Source organism: Theropithecus gelada, chromosome X (assembly GCF_003255815.1).
Source record: "Theropithecus gelada isolate Dixy chromosome X, Tgel_1.0, whole genome shotgun sequence".
NCBI lineage: Eukaryota > Metazoa > Chordata > Mammalia > Primates > Cercopithecidae > Theropithecus > Theropithecus gelada.
In genome coordinates, this window is record NC_037689.1 from 69,955,224 (window position 1) to 69,975,664 (window position 20,441).

The 20,441-nt window shown below is 37.6% G+C and overlaps 1 protein-coding gene across 1 annotated transcript in view; it reads left to right on the forward strand.

Moving 5' to 3' along the window:
* The first annotated feature begins 1,918 nt into the window (after positions 1–1,918).
* RPS6KA6 (ribosomal protein S6 kinase A6) overlaps positions 1,919–20,441 on the forward strand; it is a 91,631-nt gene continuing 73,108 nt past the window's right edge. Inside the window, exons 1-4 of the mRNA XM_025372556.1 lie at positions 1,919–2,262; positions 2,622–2,717; positions 3,205–3,316; positions 3,911–4,020. Coding sequence (XP_025228341.1) covers positions 3,940–4,020 — 81 coding nt within the window. The 5' untranslated portion in view covers positions 1,919–2,262; positions 2,622–2,717; positions 3,205–3,316; positions 3,911–3,939. The remainder of the gene's footprint in view (positions 2,263–2,621; positions 2,718–3,204; positions 3,317–3,910; positions 4,021–20,441) is intronic.

Below are 20,441 nucleotides of genomic sequence, written 5' to 3' on the forward strand. Positions count from 1 at the left end.
AAGCTGTCAATAACATGTTTTTGCTGATGGGAGAGATTCAGTAGAGAGAAAAAAAAAATACATGATGTTAGTGGGGGGCACGGGTTGCAGAACAAAGCCTTTGAGTAGGCAAGAGGAGCTGGAGGAGACCCAGCGCTCAAAAGGTTGGCCCTGCCGGGCGCAGCGGCTCACGCCTGTAATCCCAGCACTTTGAGAGGCTGAGGTGGGTGGATCACAAGGTCAGGAGTTCGATACCAGTCTGACCAACATGGTGAAAGCCCCTCTCTACTAAAAATACAAAAATTAGCCAGGCATGGTGGCACACGCTTGTAATCCCAGCTACTCGGGAGGCTGAGTCAGAAGAATCGCTTGAACCCGGGAGGTGGAGGTTGTAGTGAGCCAAGATCGCGTCACTGCACTCCAGCCTGGGCAACAGAGAGAGACTCCATTTAAAAAAAAAAAAAAAAAAACAACATTGGTTGGACCTAGTTAATACTGTCAGTTCAGCCAAATATGAGTTTATGCGTGTGTGCGTGCACACACACACTCTCACACGTTTTCACGATTTATAGCCCCGTGCACCCACTACTTTCAAAGCTTTGACTTTTAGAGAACCCTGTTCGTTAAGCTCACTTTCCCCTTGAGATTTTCAGCAGAGTAAGTGGGAGGACACTATCAGTTATCCTTGTTTGTAATTCAGTGCAATCTCTGTGGCCAGCTTTGTTTCATTAGCTCTTGAGACCAGATGATAAAACAAACGGAGGGCATAGTTCAATAGCCCTAGGTGTAGAAGGGGAAAGGGGGTGGTGTGCCTTTTACGAAGAACGTTAAAAACCTCTCCAAGGTCCTGAGTTGGTTTAGCCGCTGTTACAGTTGCTCTTTTAAGTCTTTGAAGTGTCAAATGCGGAATAACTTTTAAACTTTCAGCTCTGAAGTGTTTTGATGAGAGGCATCTTGATCATCCCCCGTGTAATATTATACTTTATCTCTGTTATATCGCCAGCTCCCAATACAGTGTGTGGCTTAGAGTAGCCAAGTAGTAAAGCTCGCTTTGAAGAAAGTAGTAAAAATTATGATTATTGTCACTACAGACGCAATATTCTCAGAGGGGACTGGAGGATGGGCAAGCTTCGGAATCATGCCTTTGTTGCCACAAGTGGAGTCCATTAAGTGGCATATGTTTGCCTGTGTGTGTGCATGTGTGAAGAAGAGTAGCATTGTGTGTCATCAATAGTGTGAGGGTAACCAGCGGGAGCATCCTGAGAGGGACAAGTGAGGTGGGGGATAGGGAGGACAGGCATATTTATTCTTTTTTAAACGGGGGTTATCCTGCCTTTACCTCCTAGGAGGATAATGTATGATGTACTAAAATCCCCGCCCTAGTATTTGTCACTAAGTATTGAAATGGGCGTGGTTTGGCATATAAGACACCTGCTTTTCGTAAGCCCTGCAAAGAGATACTCTTGGAGTCCTACCCTGCCTCTGACTCCTCAAGTGCTCGGGAGGGTCCTCCAGTTCCAGCATCCTTTTTGAGAATCCTACCGCCCGCCAGCAGTGCTGCTCCGTGGACTTGAGAGGGCCTGCTGAGCATGTGTGAAGAGTGCTGCGCATGCTCCGTGGAGCGGGCCGGTTTACCGAGGCGCTAGCAGGGGCTTTTACTACTCTTCAGCAGTCTCCCCAGCCCAGCACCCCCCCCCTCCCCTCTATCCCACCACCCACCACGCGGTCCTCCGCATCCACCCCGCCCCTCTATCCCGCCCCCTTCACCCCAGGCTGGGGAATCTCCATTGACGTTTGGGTGACGCCGCTTTGCCGCCGCCGTGGGGGGGTCCAGGCGCCGCACAGGTAACGCCGCCGCTGCCGCCATATTGACAGAGCAGGGAGCGGGGAGGGGACCCGAGGAAGCGGGGTGTTGGGGGGAGTCACCACCGAGCGGCCGTCGTGGTGGTGGCAGTGGTGAGCGCGAGCCGAGCGGCAGCTCTCGGAGAGGCAGCACAGAGTTGTCTTCTCTATGGGAATCACCGGGCGGCGGCGGCGGCGACCCCCTGCTCCCAGCCTCTGAGAGACCCGGCGGCGAGGGCAGCGGTCGCTGAAGGCGGGGCTGGGGGTCGCTGCGGCGGCGGCGGGCCAGTTCAATAGACAGGATGCGCGGCTGCGCCAGCGGTAGGCGGCAGCTCCTGTTCGAGTGCTCCTGAAGGGGAGATGCTACCATTCGCTCCTCAGGACGAGCCCTGGGACCGAGAAATGGAAGTGTTCAGCGGCGGCGGCGCGAGCAGCGGCGAGGTTAGTGTGGTGGCCGAGACGGGCTGGAGCCAACCCCCACCTCCTTCCCCTCAAGACCTTGGCTGGGGACCGAGAGAGGAGAGGCGTGGGGCCGGGAAGCGGGCTCCCGGGCAAGCCCCCTAGATGCTGCCTCCACTGCCCTTTCGCTGGGGAGCGGGCGGGGATGAGACGGCGGGCTCGGGCATGCGGAGTGAGTGCAGCCTGGGCCCGGGCTCGGCCTTGGGCGGAGCGCCTGCCTGGCGGGCCACGCCAGAGTTGTTGTGACTAAGTTTCTTCACTTTCCGACCCGAAGGGGAACTGGGGGACTGGCGGGGTGCTGTGCCTGACTCCGCGCGTCCCTTTTTCTCCGCCGCGCCTAGTTTGCTGGCTGGGAACATTTTGGGGGACAGCTGCGGACTCCAGCTCGCTGTTGAACCCCGGGCGCTTTACGAACCCAGTGCAACAAACACACCAAGGTGACTAAGTAACTCTGGGGACATTTGCACATAGGCACGAGTGTTCCCTGGTAACAGCTTTCTCGTTTCTCTGTGGCTTGTTATGGTTCCTTGTAATGACCCATGTCGAGATACACTGGCGACCTATCTCCAGTCGCCAGGTTTCAGGTGATGTTCTACTGCTTCCTCTCAGGTCCCCTTGATTCTACTGCACTCTTGCTCCGCCCCTTCTCCTTTCCACAACCCCTGTCCCCGCCCCGTTGGTCTGTAAAAGAAGACGCAAAGTAAACCCCAGCCCTCATAAATAAGTCGAATCTTTGGTAAGACTTAGCGAGGTTCAACCAAAATACTTTGGTGCACCTCTCTTCCCACTCTTCTTACCTCTGAAACTGTTCTGGTTGGGCTTTGGTCAGCTGTGCAGTGAGAACTTAGATGTACACAGGTGCTTTGTTTTAATTGTTATAAAAGCGGGCAGCATTTAAACACAAAAACGTGTCTTTTGTGATAGAAAGTTGGATCCTTTTCTGATAACTTAATCGACTGCGTACTACTCCAGTAGAGGCCACCATACACCTCCTAAAAATAGTTGGTGAAATTGATTCACAGTAGGATATTTTGAGGTAAGACTCTCAATCCTCGACATCTAAAGGGTGCAACTTTTCTTCAAGTACTTGGTCCATTAAAAAAAAAAAAACACATTTGGCTGTTGTATGATTACCTTTTTTTTTCTTTAAATTTTTTTGTTGTTTATCAACTAAACTGGGGTAAAGATTACATGCTAGAATAGCATGTGGTAAGGAATGTAGTGGAAATAAATTCAGAAATACCCTAAATCTGAACCCTCTATACTTATAGGAAATATTTTACTAGTAAACCAAGCAATTCCAATATACATTTTAATATTTTACATCTCGTAAGAACAAGATAAATGAATAGGTGTTCCTTTCTTGTTGAAATGTGGGAATGCTAACTGCACAATTGTCTAGCAAGTCTATTGAAGGGGAGAGGAACTTTGTTTTATTCATGTATGTAACTTACAGAACTTAGAGTCATAGGCATTTAGTTTATAAAAACAGTTAAATGCTTTGCCCTATAAGGTTGGGATGGGAGGTGGGAAGCCTTTTGCATGCCTACTATTTTATTATTTCTGTTAACTTTGAATGTAGTATGTTTTAAATTGTAATTACCACATATGGTTTTTTTATTGTTTGCAGTATGTTTTAGGTATTGTAGAGATTTAACAATGGGTCTCTCTACCTCAGCAATTTGGAAAAATACTCGAGTGGAAATTGTTAATCCCTATGAAGTAAAACGAAAGGTGAAGGTAATGTGGTGAAGATAGTATTTCTGCCTTCTTTCTCTAAAACAGTTTTGATTGGTTAGATTTAACCCTGCAAGTTACTTAATAAAAAATATTCTAGGTGAAAACTAAATGCTACATTTGAACAGACCCACTTAGTACTTAGAAGAGTTTGTTTGTTTTTAATTATATTCTTTTGATAAGAAGTAAACAAGTTTACTTTTGATAATTTATATTTATTTTAATTACAAATTTGTTGATGTTGGCTTTAGAAATGCTAATTTTGAGTACAAGGTCTACAACCCTCAATCGTGATAATTTTTAGGACTAAGAGTGTTTTTGTTGTAGAATATATATTTTTAAAATGTGTTAGAATCCTTAAAGAAAATGTAGGTAAGAATCTGTTAACTTTAATGTCAAAAGAAATAATTTCCGTCCATTTCTGTGTGTGTTGAATCTGGTAAGATTAAAGATTATAGACAATACCATATATTTTGGAGTCTTTTTGTATCTTTTACCTGTCTTGCTTGCATGGACAGTTGTTAACCTTTGAATTACCATTCAGAAGTGTGTAAATTGGTTGTTTGAGACTCTTAACATGTTTTCCCACAGGAAAAACTTATCAAGGGTACTTACATTTTTAGATCAGTACACAATAGCGAGGTATAATGATGCCGAGCCTAACCACTGTTTGTAAAATTGTTCTATGGTGAAATGTGTCAGGTTTCAACCAATAATTAGCTTGATCCCAGTGAGAGGAGGAGAATGGGCCTGAGAAGGGGAAACCTGGGATCTTTTGGTTTCTGGGAAGAGAGTTCTTAGAAGAGGGGAAATAGGGTACAAGAAACTGGTTGTGAGAGCTCTTGCAGGGACTGTCTCAATCAGGTCTACTGGGAATAGGAACTTCAAAGGGCATCACCCCTCATGCAGTCACAATTTTAGCTTTTGACTGGATTCTGTCAGGATCAAGAAAGAGATTTTACTTGAGATGGGATGGGTCATTCCTGGGCAAGGATCATAAAGAACAACCTATTTGACTAATGTGAACTTTTCATGATTTAATGCCATGCATGTTACAGTTTGTTCGCTTAGTTGTTTTTTGGTGAGGAACTAAGTGCTTCCTTATCGAGTTGATTATAGAATTTTCACATTTCATATCATAGTAAACATCTAGTACTTTTATATTATTTCTTTAGCAATGCTGTTTTTGTTTAAGCAAGTTAGTTTTTATTTATTTATTTATTTTTCGAGTCAGGGTCTTTCTATGTCATTGCCCATTGTCCAGGCTGGCCTCGAACTCCTGGACTCAAACAATCCTCATGCCTCAGGTTCTCGAGTAGCTGGGACTACAGGTGCTCAGAACCATGCCTGTCTAAGCAAATTAGTTTTGAGAGTATGTAGTTTACTGATAAAACCAATTTGGGAAAAACTTCTAGTTTTAATTAATTCTCATGAGACCCTATAGTGATAGAGGAAAGAACAGCTTTGAAGGCAGGTAAATCTGAGTTCTTGTCTGAGCTCCATGCCATACTCATGGTGTGACACAATCCACGTTACCTAACCTTTCTGAACCTCACTTTTTTTATCTATAAGTTGGAGAAAAAAACATCTTCAAGAGTTGTTTTGTAAACAAAATTCAGTGCTGGGTTTAATAAACTTAGCAAGATGTTTTGCACATAGTCTCTAGTACACAATAGTTCCTCCTCTTTTCCCACAGCCATCATGCCTCTTTCCATGCCCCTAAACTCTGAACTGTTGTTATCTATGTTAAAATCCTGGGATTCAGATAACCATGGCCATGACTTTCCGTTTCTTAAGCAGTTTTTCTTAAGAACCCTTCCTAAATTTGATCATTTCATCTAAGTATAGTGGTGTTCTCACTGTGAATGTTTGTAATCACAGATAGGGTGATCCAGGGATTAAATACAAAGTTATATTTAGAAACACTGGAAGGATAAGAAGAGACAGATAATTTCATTTATTGTATCTGGCTGATGAGGTGTTTCATTGAAAATTTTAATATTTTTAAAAATTCTGAACTCTTGTAATGGTAGGAATTGGTTCAATTCATGAAGCATTTATTGAGTACAAGGCAGTGCTGTACATAGTGCTGTAATGTGAAATGCTTACCCTACCCCCACAGGTTTACATTCAGGTAGTTAGACAGGCATGTATGGAAATTGTTATTGTAGAAGGCACAAGATTATCAACAATGGGGTGGTGGTGGTGGTGATGTGGTGGTGGTGGTTTAGGAATGGATCTGGTAAACCTTTGTGAAGGAGGTGGAATTTGAGCAGGGCATTAGAAAGTGGTAATATTTTCACAGACAGATGAAAGGAGCATATTTCACGTGGATGGGGACAATATAAGAAAAGGCATGGAAACGTTCTGAAAGAAGGAAGAGTCTGATACTGTTACAAGTCTGTGATATGGGAGAGGGGATATAGTGAGAAATAAGATAAGGAATGTATTGAAGGTAGGTTAGGCCCAGGTTGAATGGGACTTTTTAAGCAAGTTTAAGGGTTCAATTTTATCTCATAAATAGGAGTCACTGAAGGTTTTTGAGAATATGAGTGACATTAGATTTGTGCTTTGAAAAATAATTGATGGTAGTGAAGAATGGGGGAGATATGGAAGGTGGGGAATTCCAGCTAGGAGGCTATTGTGTTAGTAGAAGTAGTAGTGAGATTTTTGAACTAATACAGAAAGGGTAGAAAAGAGATGACTGATGGGAGAGACCTGGCAGAGGTAGAATAGTTACAATTTGGTAAATGATTGGATGTTGGAGAGTAAGAAGAAATAACAAACAACTGAGATTAGAAGCGTCCTGGTAGGAATTAATTCAATGTAACAGGTATTTAATGCATGCCTGCCAATATAAGTCTCTATATTAGCCACTAGACTAATACAAAAATCAATAGATCTTTGTAGTATAGGGAGATAGAAAGCTAAAATGAACTCTCCCCTTTCTAATATTGTATTGAATAATAGCACTCCACTCTGAAGATTTCTGATCGTGCTTAGAATGCTTAAATTCTTTACTACCGAAGGTGAATACGCTTATTACTAGCTAAAACATTTTTTTATTCTTTTTAAATGGGCCTTAGGCCTGTAATTCTTGTTTCACCAATGTTCATCTTAAATAGTCAGCGGCCGTGAGTACAGAGTCCTATTCTGAAAATAGTGACCATTACTTATTTCTGGAATGTAGAAAGAGAGCAGGGACATCTGTATTTTTTGTATGCTTTCACCAGGTTTATTTGGAATAGACAAGCAGGGAGGAGTCAGAGGACAGTGGCCCCTCCCTGCCACAGGTGCCTTCTCAGTTCCTCCAAATCAATCTTTCTTTAAACCAGTCTGATCTGGAAATATTCAGGTCAGTTCCTCGGGGCAGGGCCTCTGTATTTCCCTACCTTGATTAGTTCATCAAGAGAGCTAATCATTACCTCTGTGTTCCATAATAAGACCTACTGATAGTGTAGTTGCTTTTCTGGGCCATATTGTTTTAGTACCTACTCTCTCGTCTAGAATTTTGATGAGGAAATGCAAGATTTTTTTCCCTTCCTGTAATTTCTTTCTTGGTGCCACCATTGTATGTAGCAACACTTCTTAAGATTTGGTAAGCACTGGGAATCTTGAGGTATAAGCCTTTCAGTACTTTGTCAGATTTTGCTATGTAATGTTTATTCATTTATGTTATTTCCAAGGATTATTTACTGTTCCTGCCGATAATTTTTTTTTGTGTGTGTGTATTTTCTTTATTCTTGTTTGTTTTTAGGTGGGAAAGGAGTTGAATGGGAGAGAGATTTAGAGAGCTGAGCTGAATCTGGCTTTTGCAGATAAGAGATGTTTTCTAAATTGCCCTGGGAGACATTCTGTAACTGATTTCACTGCTAGATTTTAATCTGTATCTCTACTTTAGAAACATGTCCTGCTGTAATTTTGTGTGCACGTGTGTGTGTGTGTGTGTGTGTGTGTGTGTGTGAGAGAGAGAGAGAGAGAGAGAGAGACAGAGAGTGGGGAAGAGAAGAGACAGAGAAAAGAGGGAGGGTGGAGTAGAGTGCATGTGTGTTACTTGTCATTTGCTTCATTTCACCAAGTATTTGAGATAGTATATGGGAAATATAATCTGATAACTATTTTGATATAGAGGATAAGGGAAAACAAAGTAGGAGATATATGAAAAGGCTGGAGGGTAGGGAGTGAAGAATAAAATAGAACACAAATAAGCAGGCTGTAAGGGTCTACGACATGTTTAAAATATAGTTGAATTATAAATTTGACCTTGAGTTTCCTTAGCTGGTTTTTCTCAACTCTGACTGTGTATTATGTGTTTACCTGGGGGTTTAAAAAAATTATCCATGCCAGTGTTCCACTCAGAGATTCACATTTAACTAATCTAGATTCCCCAGTTGCTTATGATGCACAGCCAGGGTTAAAAACCACAGCTCTAGGCCAAAGTAAAAAGAGAAATAGTCACATAGTTGTCACTATTCAATAGGAAAACAAAGAATATTAATTTTTAAGCTAGCAATTAGCTCTACAGTAAATTATCTGTGAATTGTGATATTTTTCTGTGTGTTTTATTTTGTTGTTGTTTTAAGATATGACTGGAGCCAAATGGGGTTGTTTGAACTGTCGTGTATGTTCTTGCTGTTTAGTTTTGAGGAATTTGCTTTTCCAGTAGCATTAAAAACAAAATTTTAGCACCGTAGCTAATTTTCATATAGTTTGGCCATAAAACTAAGAGGTTAAATTACTTGTTCACCCATTTTAATAGCTAAGTAAGGAGATAGTGACTGTTTTGAATGACAAATATCCCATTACATCTCTAACAAAAAATTTCAAAACCCATGGGTAATTATTACTATGGATCCCTCTGCCTCTCCTGTAAAGTGATTAAAGACAAACTTTAAGAGGAAATATAGCAATTTAAACACCCAATACAAATTTTTTTAACCTGAAAAAATGTTGGAATCCATTCCATTTAAAAGTATCGAATCTTAAGGGAGAAAGAGATATAGCATTTATTGAGCATGAACTGTGTACCAGCTAGTACTAGATGCATCATAGATTATCTCAGTTTTATTCACTCTTCAAAACATCTTGGTAAAACAGTTGTGTCTTTTTAACAGAATAGAAAGATACATGCAAGTTAGTGGGAAGTATGTCTGGAATTTGAAACTAGATTATTTTAAATTCATGCTTTTTCCTCTATACATTGCTATCTCCCCACTAAGGACAATATTGAAAATAAGGAGAGAATATAGATAAGTTGTTAGCAACCATATTAGATCAGCAGTCAGATGTGCTGATTCAATAGCCATGCCTGTCTATTTAAGTTAAATAAATGTCAACAAAATCCCAGCAAATCTGTTTTTTTGTTTTGTTTTGTAAACAGACAAGCATATTCTAAAATGTGTATGTAAAAGTACAAGATCTAGAAACTCTGGAACAGTTTTGAAAAAGAAGAATAAAATAAGGAATTACTCTATTGGATATTAAGTTTTACTATGTAACTATAATAAAGACAATGTGATATCAATGGAAGAATAGATGCATAGATCAGTAGACCAGAATAGAGTACACAGAAATAGAGCCACACAAATACACTCAACTGAATTTTGAGAAAAAATGCAAAAACTAAAAAAATAAAGATGAAGATCAGTTTCTAAAATCTAAGGAAATTTTAGGGGGAAATTTGCTACCGTTTTCAAAAAAGCAGAACTTAAAATTTACACTTTCTGAAGATTCTGGGGAAATTATTACATAAAACATTTTTACTATTTTCAATTACTACAGTTGAAATTAGTCATTAAGGCATAAGTGAAAATGGAACATGAATTATCCTAAAAATCATAAGCTTGATGAGAGTTGAGGTATAGGGATTTATTACTCAAAGGATCAGAGTGGACAAAACTTCAGAAAACAAAGGAGAAAAATGTCATATGAGGGGAAATGTGGACTGAATGTTAGGTTTCAAATGACTTTTGGTTTTTCTTAAATACAGCATCGTGAGAGGGGTTTGGTGTATGTGTTAAAGAAATTGTACTAATTGAGAATAGTCAAAATTAAAAATTAAGGGAAATAGATAAACCATTAGGTCTGATTTGATAAAAAATATTTTGCATTCCTGATTGTTCACCTGGAGTAGATGCTGTGATAAATGAATGCTGTTGGAAACAATTCCATTTCAAACTTACATGGGCATATACAGAAAACTATATGTTGATTATAGAGACATATACAAGAATGACAGAACATATGTAAAATAATTTGTATATGATTTTGTACTTTATTTTACAGATGGAGAAGAGTAACTCTAGACCTGGCACAATCATAAAACATTTATTGTGTTTATCATGTGTAGAGCAATTATGTTGGAATAAGTGAATACTTATAGAATCTCTTAAGGGAGGTCAGTCAATATGGATTTTCAAAAAAGACATGGTCATTCAGCAACTTCACATCTATAAACAATATTAATTTGATTTTATTTGATCTTTATTCATGATATTGTATATATCATTAGTTCTTTCTTTTTTATTGCTGTGCACTATTCTGTTATGTGAATGTACCACAGTTGATTTGTTCATTAATAAGTTGAAGGACATTTGGATTTGGGTTGTTACCAGTGTTTGGTGATTATGAATAAAGCCATTATACACATTTGTGTGAAAATTTCGGTTTGGACATAACTTTTCACTTATATTGGGTAAACACTTAGGAGTGAGGTTGGTGTATGAGAATTCCAGCTGCTCTGAATACTTGTTAGCACTTAGTGTTGTCAGATTAAGTGAAAAAAATTGGCTATTCTAATTGGAGTGTAGGGGTATCTAATTGTGATTTTAACTTGCATTTCCCTAATGACACATGTTGCTAAGCATATTTTCATATGCTTATTTGCCATCCGTATATATTCTCTGATGGGTTGTCTTTTCAAAATTTTTGAAATTGTTCAAATTGGGTTGTTTTCTTATTATTGAATTTTGAGAATTCTTTATATTCCAAATGCAAGTCCTTTATTAGATATCTATTTCCAAATATTTTTCCCATTCTGTGGTCTGTCTTTTCATTCTCTTAACAAAGAGTCGACGTTTTTCATCTTAGCAAAGTCCAGTTTATCAGTTTTTTTTTTCTTTTATGAATTGTGTTTTTGGTGTTGTATCTAAGAAATCCTAGCCTAATCCAAAGTTACAGAAATTTTCCCTTAAGTTTTCTTCTAGAAGTTTTTTAGTTGTATGTCTTAATTTAGGTCTTTGATCCATTTCTAGTTAATTTTTGAATATGGTGGGTAGTGTGGTAGAAGTCTACTTTTTCCCACAGGTATGTCCAGTTGCTCTGCCACCATTTGTTGAAAAGACTACCTGTTCTCCATTGAATTGCCTTTGTACGATATCAAAACTCATTTTGTCACATATGTATAGTTTTCATAACAATTTTAATGAATTAGTCCTGTGGAACTTCAGAATTGCACTTACTGAGCATAGATATATGGTGTTAATAAAATTAATTAACAAAATTAGTTAATAAATTCTTGAGGTTGTTTCTGTATCGGGTTTAGTGAAATATTCTTTATTAAAAAACAAAATAATTTCTGTGGTATATTTTCTTTGCAGTCATTAATTTTCAAAACATTAAGTGACTGTTCTTAGACCCTTTTATAGATGAGCAAACCTAATAGTGCTAGAAGTTTTATGTGAACTTTCTCATTCTACAGTGATACTTCTCTGTTTATCTCCTCCCCCATATCTGTACATTACCCCTAACATTTTTTATGTAGCAGTTTGTGACCTGTTAGTTGCTTAGTACTAGACATGAAAACTACAAGACTGAATAAGCTTCAGTTCATATTCTAGAAACTATCTATTTGCCAAGAAAATGGGAGCCTGGATTGTTGGAGCTTTGTTAACCATCGTTAACATAGATTTAATTTTGCTCTTTTTAAATCAAATTATTTTGGCTTGGCATGGTGGCTCATGCCTGTAATTCCAGCAGTTTGGGAGGCAGCATGAGAGGAATACTTGAGCCCAGGAGTTTGAGACCAGCCTGGGCAACATAGTGAGACCCTGTCTCTGAAAAGAATAAAAAATTAGCTGAGTGTGGTAGCGCATGCCTGTGGTCCCAGCTACTTGTGGAGCTGAGGTGGGAGGATCACTTGAGCCTGGGAAGTCAAGGCTGCTGTGAGCCATGACTAGGCCACTGCACTCCAGCCTGGGTTACAGAGCGAGACCTTGTCTCAAAAACAACTTATTTTAGTTTTTAAATTTGACAAATAGTAGTTGCATATTCCTTTTGGTTTTAAGACGAGAATGACATTCGTTCTTTGAGAAACATTTTTAAACTACTTTCTTTAACCTTGGTTAATGATACTAAGTGCCTCATGCCTTCCTACGTGAAAGAGGAAATATGAGAATAACGTAGGTTGGGTTTGTATTGAGAATATTGTGCTAATTAAGTTGATTGTTAAACTTAAGGAAATATAAACAGTTGGTTAGCCATCTCAGATTCTTTAGAAATTCGGAATAGCATAGAGGATAAGGGCTGGTTCCCTAGAGCTAGAATGCCTGGAGTTTAAATTCTGGCTCTTTATTTATTTACTGTGTGACCTTGGACAAGTTACTTCTCTGTACTTTACTTGGTCGCTCTATCTGTAAAATGGGGATAACAGTAGCATATAATATATGTAAAGCACTTAGAAGAGTGTCTTTTCCATTGTAAGTACTCAGTAAATATTATTTTTAAATATATCACGTCTGCAACCTGAGTTATTGAAGATTAACAGGCTTGGAAGTTAAAAAAATCAACTATTGTATAATGATATTTAAGTATATCTAATTATGCAGTTATTAGAATTTCATCTTATTTAAAGGTATTTATATACAAATACACATTTCTCCTTTTTGACCATCTGCTTCTACATGTGGCTTGAGTTTTGAAACATTTTATTCTTCCTTGATTAGCTGTAGTAAGGCTGCTTTTTCTTTTTTGTATTCACTTCTCAGGAGGATGGTACTGCTTTTACTGAGCCTATATTTTCTGTATTCACTGAGCTTCTGTTTTCTATAGTCTATTGACTTGTGATTTTCTCTGAGCAGTTTTTTGAGAGCAAAAATTTATTAATGGAAAAACCCCCACACATATCAGGTAGAATTTGACCTCAAGCTAAGGTTGTGTAATAGCTGTCTATTTTTTACCTTCTTCCACATAGAAACCCATTTTAGATTTTAAATTTTTTCCTTTATTCTCCATTGTTTATGAAGTGATGAAAGAATAGAGTAATATGGTGTAGGATGTTTAGGAACTGTGACTCACTGGGACAAACGAATTGCTTTATCTTGTCACTAGCTTGCTGTATGTTTTAAGGTAAATGTTAATCAGTTTCTTCACATATAAAATGTGAATTAACATGTTTATGATTGTTTTGAGAAGTAACACAATTGTACTTTATATATAATGTTTGTCAAGAATAATAAAGTTATTTTTCCTTTCAAAAAATAACTAAAGATTTAGGTTTTCTAGACAAAGTACTTCTTTAACCCTGATATATAACTCAGTAGACAATTTAAACTTAATTCATACTCCAAAGGCAGTATTTTAATGTGATTATATAGACTTCATATCTTGAAGAGGTTACAACAGTGAGAATTACTACCTCAGAATGTCATGTGTGTATGTAGGTTGTATATATATGGGACTTCATTTATACCACATGAATACTTATATTTTTGGAAAGTAAACTTCCCAAATTCATGTGTTGTAGCCCATATGAGACTGGCCAGACAGCCAGTGCCTTTGCATTGGGAACACTTTAGAGCTATTCAAAGCCAATAAAGTCATTAGCTCTGATTTCAACTAAGCAGAGTAAACAAATTCCTGCCTGAATAGAAACTAGGGAGCTGCTTTTCTGTCATTGAAACAAGGTTGTAAAAACTCAAATGTTCTGGAAATACCTTCTACTGTTTATGTAATATTGATGTACTTAGTTTAACTCAGTAGTAACAGTAGTTACTCAGTGACTCAGTAGTAACTCAGTAGTAACTCAGTAGTAATAGTAGTAGTACAACTACTATTTTTAAAAAATAGTCCTTTTTAAAACCATGATGATAATTGGATTTGTTTTAATTGGTTCTAAATATTATTTTGCATGCACTCACCAAATTATGATTAAATATGTATAAAGTGTTGTGTTACTAGATAGGGTTCATTTGGTTATTACTCTCAATTTCTGTCTTCATAACTGAAAACTAACTGTGTATCTACCCATTTTTCCATAATGCACAAAGAAATGTCTGAACTGAAGGACAATATTTTATGTCACAAATACCAACAAATTTAGCCTTATAGAAAGATTTTAAGAAATATTTTGGTTGTTAATGTTTTAATTCCATACTCCTGTGGCATTATTCACAGATTCACTAATAGATCTTTCCCATTCTTTTGCTTTTCTAAAATATAATACCTGATTTCCTCCTACTCAAATAAGCTGTCAAGAAAGTAGAGCCTCGATATGTATGGCAGTTCAGTTTGTGCCATATTCTTGCTTTGCATAGCTCCCCTTACTCTTGGCTATGTAATAGCTAGCATATAAATGCTATGTAAATAGCTGTTAATAGAGATAATATTATTGCTATGTAATATCTAGCAATATAAATGCCATTTAAATAACTGTTAGTCGAGATAATTTAAAATACAGAGGAAGAGATGTAACAGATAAATAATAGAATTTAAAGTGTAGAGGAGGATGTGCATAGTTATATGCAAATACTACATCATTTTATATACAAAACTTGAGCATCTGTGGATTTTGGCATCCACGAGAGGTCGTGGAACCAATGTCCCATGGATACTGAGGTTCATAATGTGATTGCCATGCAAGATATGAAATACAAAGAATTTCTAAGATTTTTTTCTTGAAAACAATTTTATGACTAACCCAAACAATATCTTTTAATGTGATTTTGAAAAAGCTGAATTCCTCTTTGCTGTTAGCTTTTAAGAGTCAGAAATGAGAAGTAAAATGACTTACTGTAACTTCTTCATGAAATTATGTTTTAAAGTTGGTTTTAAACATTTTTAGTAAGAAAACTAATAAAAATCTAAGGAAAAATAATGGCCTTTACTTATTATTGAAGTTATTTTATAAATTTTATTCATTTAGATCCCAGATTTTAGTCATTCCATTTTGTAAATATTTTTCCAGTGTCTATTATGTTCCAGATATTATGCTAGGTACTGGGGTAACCAAGAGTAATATGATGTGATCCCTTTCCTCCAGGAGTTTACAGTCTGATAGAGAGATGGAACAGATACTTAACAAGTAACGCAGTGTTTATTGATAGAAGTCTGCGTAGGGTAAGGTGGAAGGAAAAAGGGAAAGTGTAACGTGAGTCTTGATAAAGATGAGTTGACATTCAAAAGGACAGGTAATTCAAAATGGCAAATACTCCAAACATCATTCATATTTAACTTTGGACTTGGTTTTATGCCTTAATTTGAACATGGATATGTTTTATCAGCTAATACTTTTACAACAGAGCCTCATGATTGCATTTAAATACCTGACTAAAGTAATCGCTCGGAGGCTCTATACTCTTGTCCCATTCTGAGACTCTTTAAAAAAAAGACATCTCTTTTAAATTGATTTGAAACAGAATTGCCCTTCCTTAAGTCCTCCCTGAAGCAGTGACAATAATTAGGTGGGTATATTTCAAACCTTTTGAGGTACAAACTACAGGAATATTGTATAATTAGAAAGCCAGAAAGGATCAAAGTAGATAATTTAAAATGATTATTGTAGTTGTCATCGGATTTCTCATAAGCAGTATGTTGATAATATAATTTAAAAGTTCAAAAAGATTAAAGTGTTTTGGGGAAATGACCATAGATATTAATAAACCTTTGAAAATATTTGGTAGTATAAAAGACAGAGTACAAATTAAAATTCGCCTGGTGAATCCAAAAAAACAAACCAACTAAATCTTATTTTTGGAAATGTCTTGCTTGAAAGAGTGTTAGATAAATTGATAAAGTGTGTTATAGTAAAAATATACAAAGATACTTTTTTATTTCTCTCCAATTTGTATTTCTTAAAGCAAGGATTATGTTCATGAATATGTATGTACCTTTATGGGTTGGTTTGGTAGATTCATTTCACATTGACCAAAAGTGATTCTATCATAATTTTAAAAGTGATCTTTCCACAACGGTATGACATATCAAAACTAAACTAGGGCTGGGCACTGTGGCTCATGACTGTAATCCCTATGCTTTGGGAAGCTGGGGCAGGAGGATTATTTGAGCCTAGGAGTTCAAGGTTACAATGAACTGTGATCGCACTGCCACTGCACTGCAGCCTAGGGCGACAGAGCGACATCCTATCTCAAAAAATAAATAAATGAAATAAAAAACTAAACTAAAACTATTGAGTCAATACTATTATGATAATGATATGGCAGTAAGTTTTGATTCACAGATTTATTATTCTCTATACAGGGATCATTATTCACCTCTGATGACTTATTAGCTAAAATGTTTTTATATGTTTTTTTCTGTGTTCTGTTTTTGTCAGAAAAATATTCCCCCATCAGGCATTTATTGAGCACATGTCAGACACTGTGCCAGCTGCTTTAGGAACATTGTATGAATCCTGACAATCCTAGGTTGCTTATTTCACAGATGAAGAAATCGCAACTAAGAAAGCTTAATAAACTTTTCAAAGGCAGTAAAAGTAGAGCTTTAGAGTTTGAATCTTGGTCTGCTTGACACTGAAGAATTGTTGTTTTCATGACATACTATGCCTGCCTAATGAATGAAACACAGCATCATTCCTCAAGAAGCCTTAAGTCTAGATGCACATGACAAGAAATTTACCTGATACGGTATATTACTAATCTTATTTTTAGCATTACAATTTTAAATTGTCATATATGTAAATATATATATATGAAACATAAAATTTACCATCTTAACCATTTTAAAGAATACAGTTCAAAAGTGTTGAATACATTCACATTATTGTGCAGCCAATCTACAGTACTCTTTTTATCTTGCAAAACTGGAACTCTTTACACGTTACACAAAAGCTTTCCATTCTCCCCTTTCTGCCAGCCCTAGCAACCACCTTTCTACTTTCCATCTCTATGAATTTGACTATTCTAGATACCTTATATAAATGGAATCATATAGTATTTGTCATTTTATGACTGGATTATTTCAATTCATATAATATCATCATGGTTCATGTTGCAGCGTGCGTCAGAATTTCCTTTCTTTTTAAGGTCGAATGATATTCCATTGTATGTATATATCACATTTTGTTTAACTTATCATCTGTCGATAAATACTTGGGTTGCTTTTACCTTTTGGCTATTTGTAAATAATGCTGCTATGAACATAGGTGTACAAATATCTTTTTGAGACCCTGCTTTTGATGTTTTGATTCTATACCCAGAAGTGGGATTGCTAGGTCATATGGTAATTCTATTTTAAATTTTTAAGGAATTGCTATACTGGTTTTCATAGCAGCTATACCATTTTACGTTGTCACCAACAGTGCACAGAAGTTCCAATTTCTCCACCTCCTTATGTATGGTGGAATTGTTTTGAAAAAGTAAATTCCAAGATATATTCTGCATTTAGATTGCATTTCATCTTTCATGGCAACAAAGCCATGCTGTTGATAATTCATGTTGAGAGGGTTAGTTCTTAAGATATTAAGATATCCCTGATTGTTAAAGGAATATGAAGTTATGTTCTTGTGGTGATTCCTCAAGGATCTAGGACCAGAAATAGCATTTGACCTAGCAATCCCATTACTGGGTATATACCCAAAGGATTATAAATCATTCTATAAAGACACATGCACATGAATGTTTATTGCAGCACTATTTATTGCAGCACTATATGTAAACACTATATATAAATACACGTTTGTTGCAGCACTATTTATTGCAGCAAACACTTGGAACTAACCTAAATGCCCATCAATGATAGACTGGATAAAGAAAATATGGCACATACACGCCATGAAATACTATGCAGACATAAAAAGAATGAGTTAATGTCCTTTGCAGGGACATGGATGAAGGTGGAAACCATCATCCTTAGCAAACTAACACAGGGACAGAAAACCAAACACCGCATGTTCTCACTCATAAGTGGGAGTTGAACAATGAGAACACGTGGACACAGGGAGGGGAACATCACGCACTGGGGTGTGTCAGGGGTTGGCGGGAAAAGGGCGGGGAGAACATTAGTACAAATACCTAATGCATGTGGGGCTTAAAACCTAGATGGTGAGTTGATAGGTGGAGCAAACTACCATGGCACATGTATACTTGTGTAACAAACCTGCACGTTCATCACATGTATCCCAGAACTTAAAAAAAAAAAAAAAAGAAATTATGTTCTCTATACTGTACTTAAGTTAGTGATTGATTTTTTCAGAAAGCAGGATTAAAGGACAAAAATAGAACTGTTCAATTTTAAGTTTATTAAAACTAAAATTAAAAATTTGGCCCCACTTAAACATTTGTCCTAGGTCACTTACTGGTGTATAGTTTATAGTTTTATTTCTACCAGATGAGAACAAATATGTGAGTTTAATAAGAAAAGATCTGTTTTAAAACAATTAAACTGTAAAATATGTCTCTAGAAAGTCTGTTTCAGGGGAGAATTTTCTGTCATTGACACTTTTGATTGTATTAGCTAGTGCTGCAAAAAATTACCATAAATTTAGCAGCTTTACCAAGACACATTTATTATCTCACAGTTTCTATGGATCAGGAATCTGGGCATGGCTCAACTAGATCCTCTGCTTAGGGCCTCACAAAGCTGTGATCAACACATGGGTCAGCTTGGTCCTCTGCTTAGATTCCCACAAAAATGTAATCAAGGTTTGAGCTGTTCTGCATTGTTATATAGAGGCTTGACTGGGGGAAGAATCTACTTTTACACTCCCTCAGATTCTTGGTAGAGTTCCTTTCCTTGTGGTTGCAGGACTGAAGTCCCTGGCTTCCTGCTGAGTGTTGAGTGGAGGCTGCTTTCAACTCCTAGAGGCTGCCTGTAGTTCCTAGAGGATGGCCACAGTCCCTTGTTATGTGGACTGTCTCAACATGGTCACTTAATTACTTCAATCAAGCCAGCAAGGAGAGCCTCTAGAGTCTTATATGACATAGTGTAACCATATATGTAAAATCTCATCGCCTTTGCCATATTCTATTGGTTGGAATTCAGTGATAGGCCATGTTCACATTCAAGGGGATGGGGATTATAGAAGGGCGTAAACAGCAAGAGGTGAGGATCATGGGGACCCATCTTAGAGTGTCCAGCACATTGCTCAATTGGTAGGTTTCTTTCTCTGTTTTATTTTGTCCTGGGCTTAATATACAGGCATAGTTTTGTTTTTTTTTTTTTTTTTTAGCCTTTGAGCTGGAGTCTCACTCTGTTGCCCAGGTTGGAATGCAGTGGTGTGATCTTGGCTCACTGCAACCTCCACCTCCCGGGTTCAAGCAATTCTCCTATTCTCCTGCCTTAGCCTCCCCAGTAGCTGGGATTACAAGTGCACACTGCCACACCTGGCTAATTTTTGCATTTTTAGTAGAGATGGGGTTTCACTATGTTGGCCAGGTTGGTCTCGAACTCCTGACCTCAGGTGATCCACCTGCCTCGGCCCCCCAAAGTGTTGGGATTACAGACGTGAGCCACTATGCCCAGCCAGATCTTTATTTTAGGTAGATATGGACCCATCTTTATGTTTAGCTCTAATTTACTTATGTTATTTAAATAAAGTGAAAAAATTGAATAGAAGAACTCTTCTTTACAAAAGCTATCAGTGACTAATATGTAAAATGTAAAGCTTATTTGAGAGATACATTTTCTTTAGAATGTCACCTTCTTAAGTATATTTTTAACATTAGGTACTAAATAACTATAGTGGTGTTTTTTTTGTTGCTGTTGTTTTTGTTTTTTCTTTTAGAAGGATTCTCACTGTGCCATCCAAGCTGGAGTGTTGTGGCACGATCTCGGCTCACTGAAACCTCCACCTCCTGGGTTCAAGCAGTTGTGCCTCAGTCTCCCATGTAGCTGGGATTACAGGCGTGTGCCACTGCGTACAGCTAAATTTTTATATTTTTAGTAGAGATGGGTTTCACCATGTTGGCTGGACTGATCTCGAACTCCTCATCTCAGGTGATCCACCTGCTTTAGTCTCCCAAAGTGCTGGGATTACAGGCATGAGCCACTGTGCCTGGCCAATATTTTTTTTTAATAGGTTGATTTTGGAGATCCTGGAGAATACCTGAAAATATATAATCCGGTTAAATGTATTGTGGAAACTGCTGTCCTGTGTATGTTTTGTTAATCATTTACATCACCTATATTTATTCTCGCTTTCTGTCTAGTTCTTATTTGTGTATCTCTCTACTATCTTCTTCAGAAAGGTG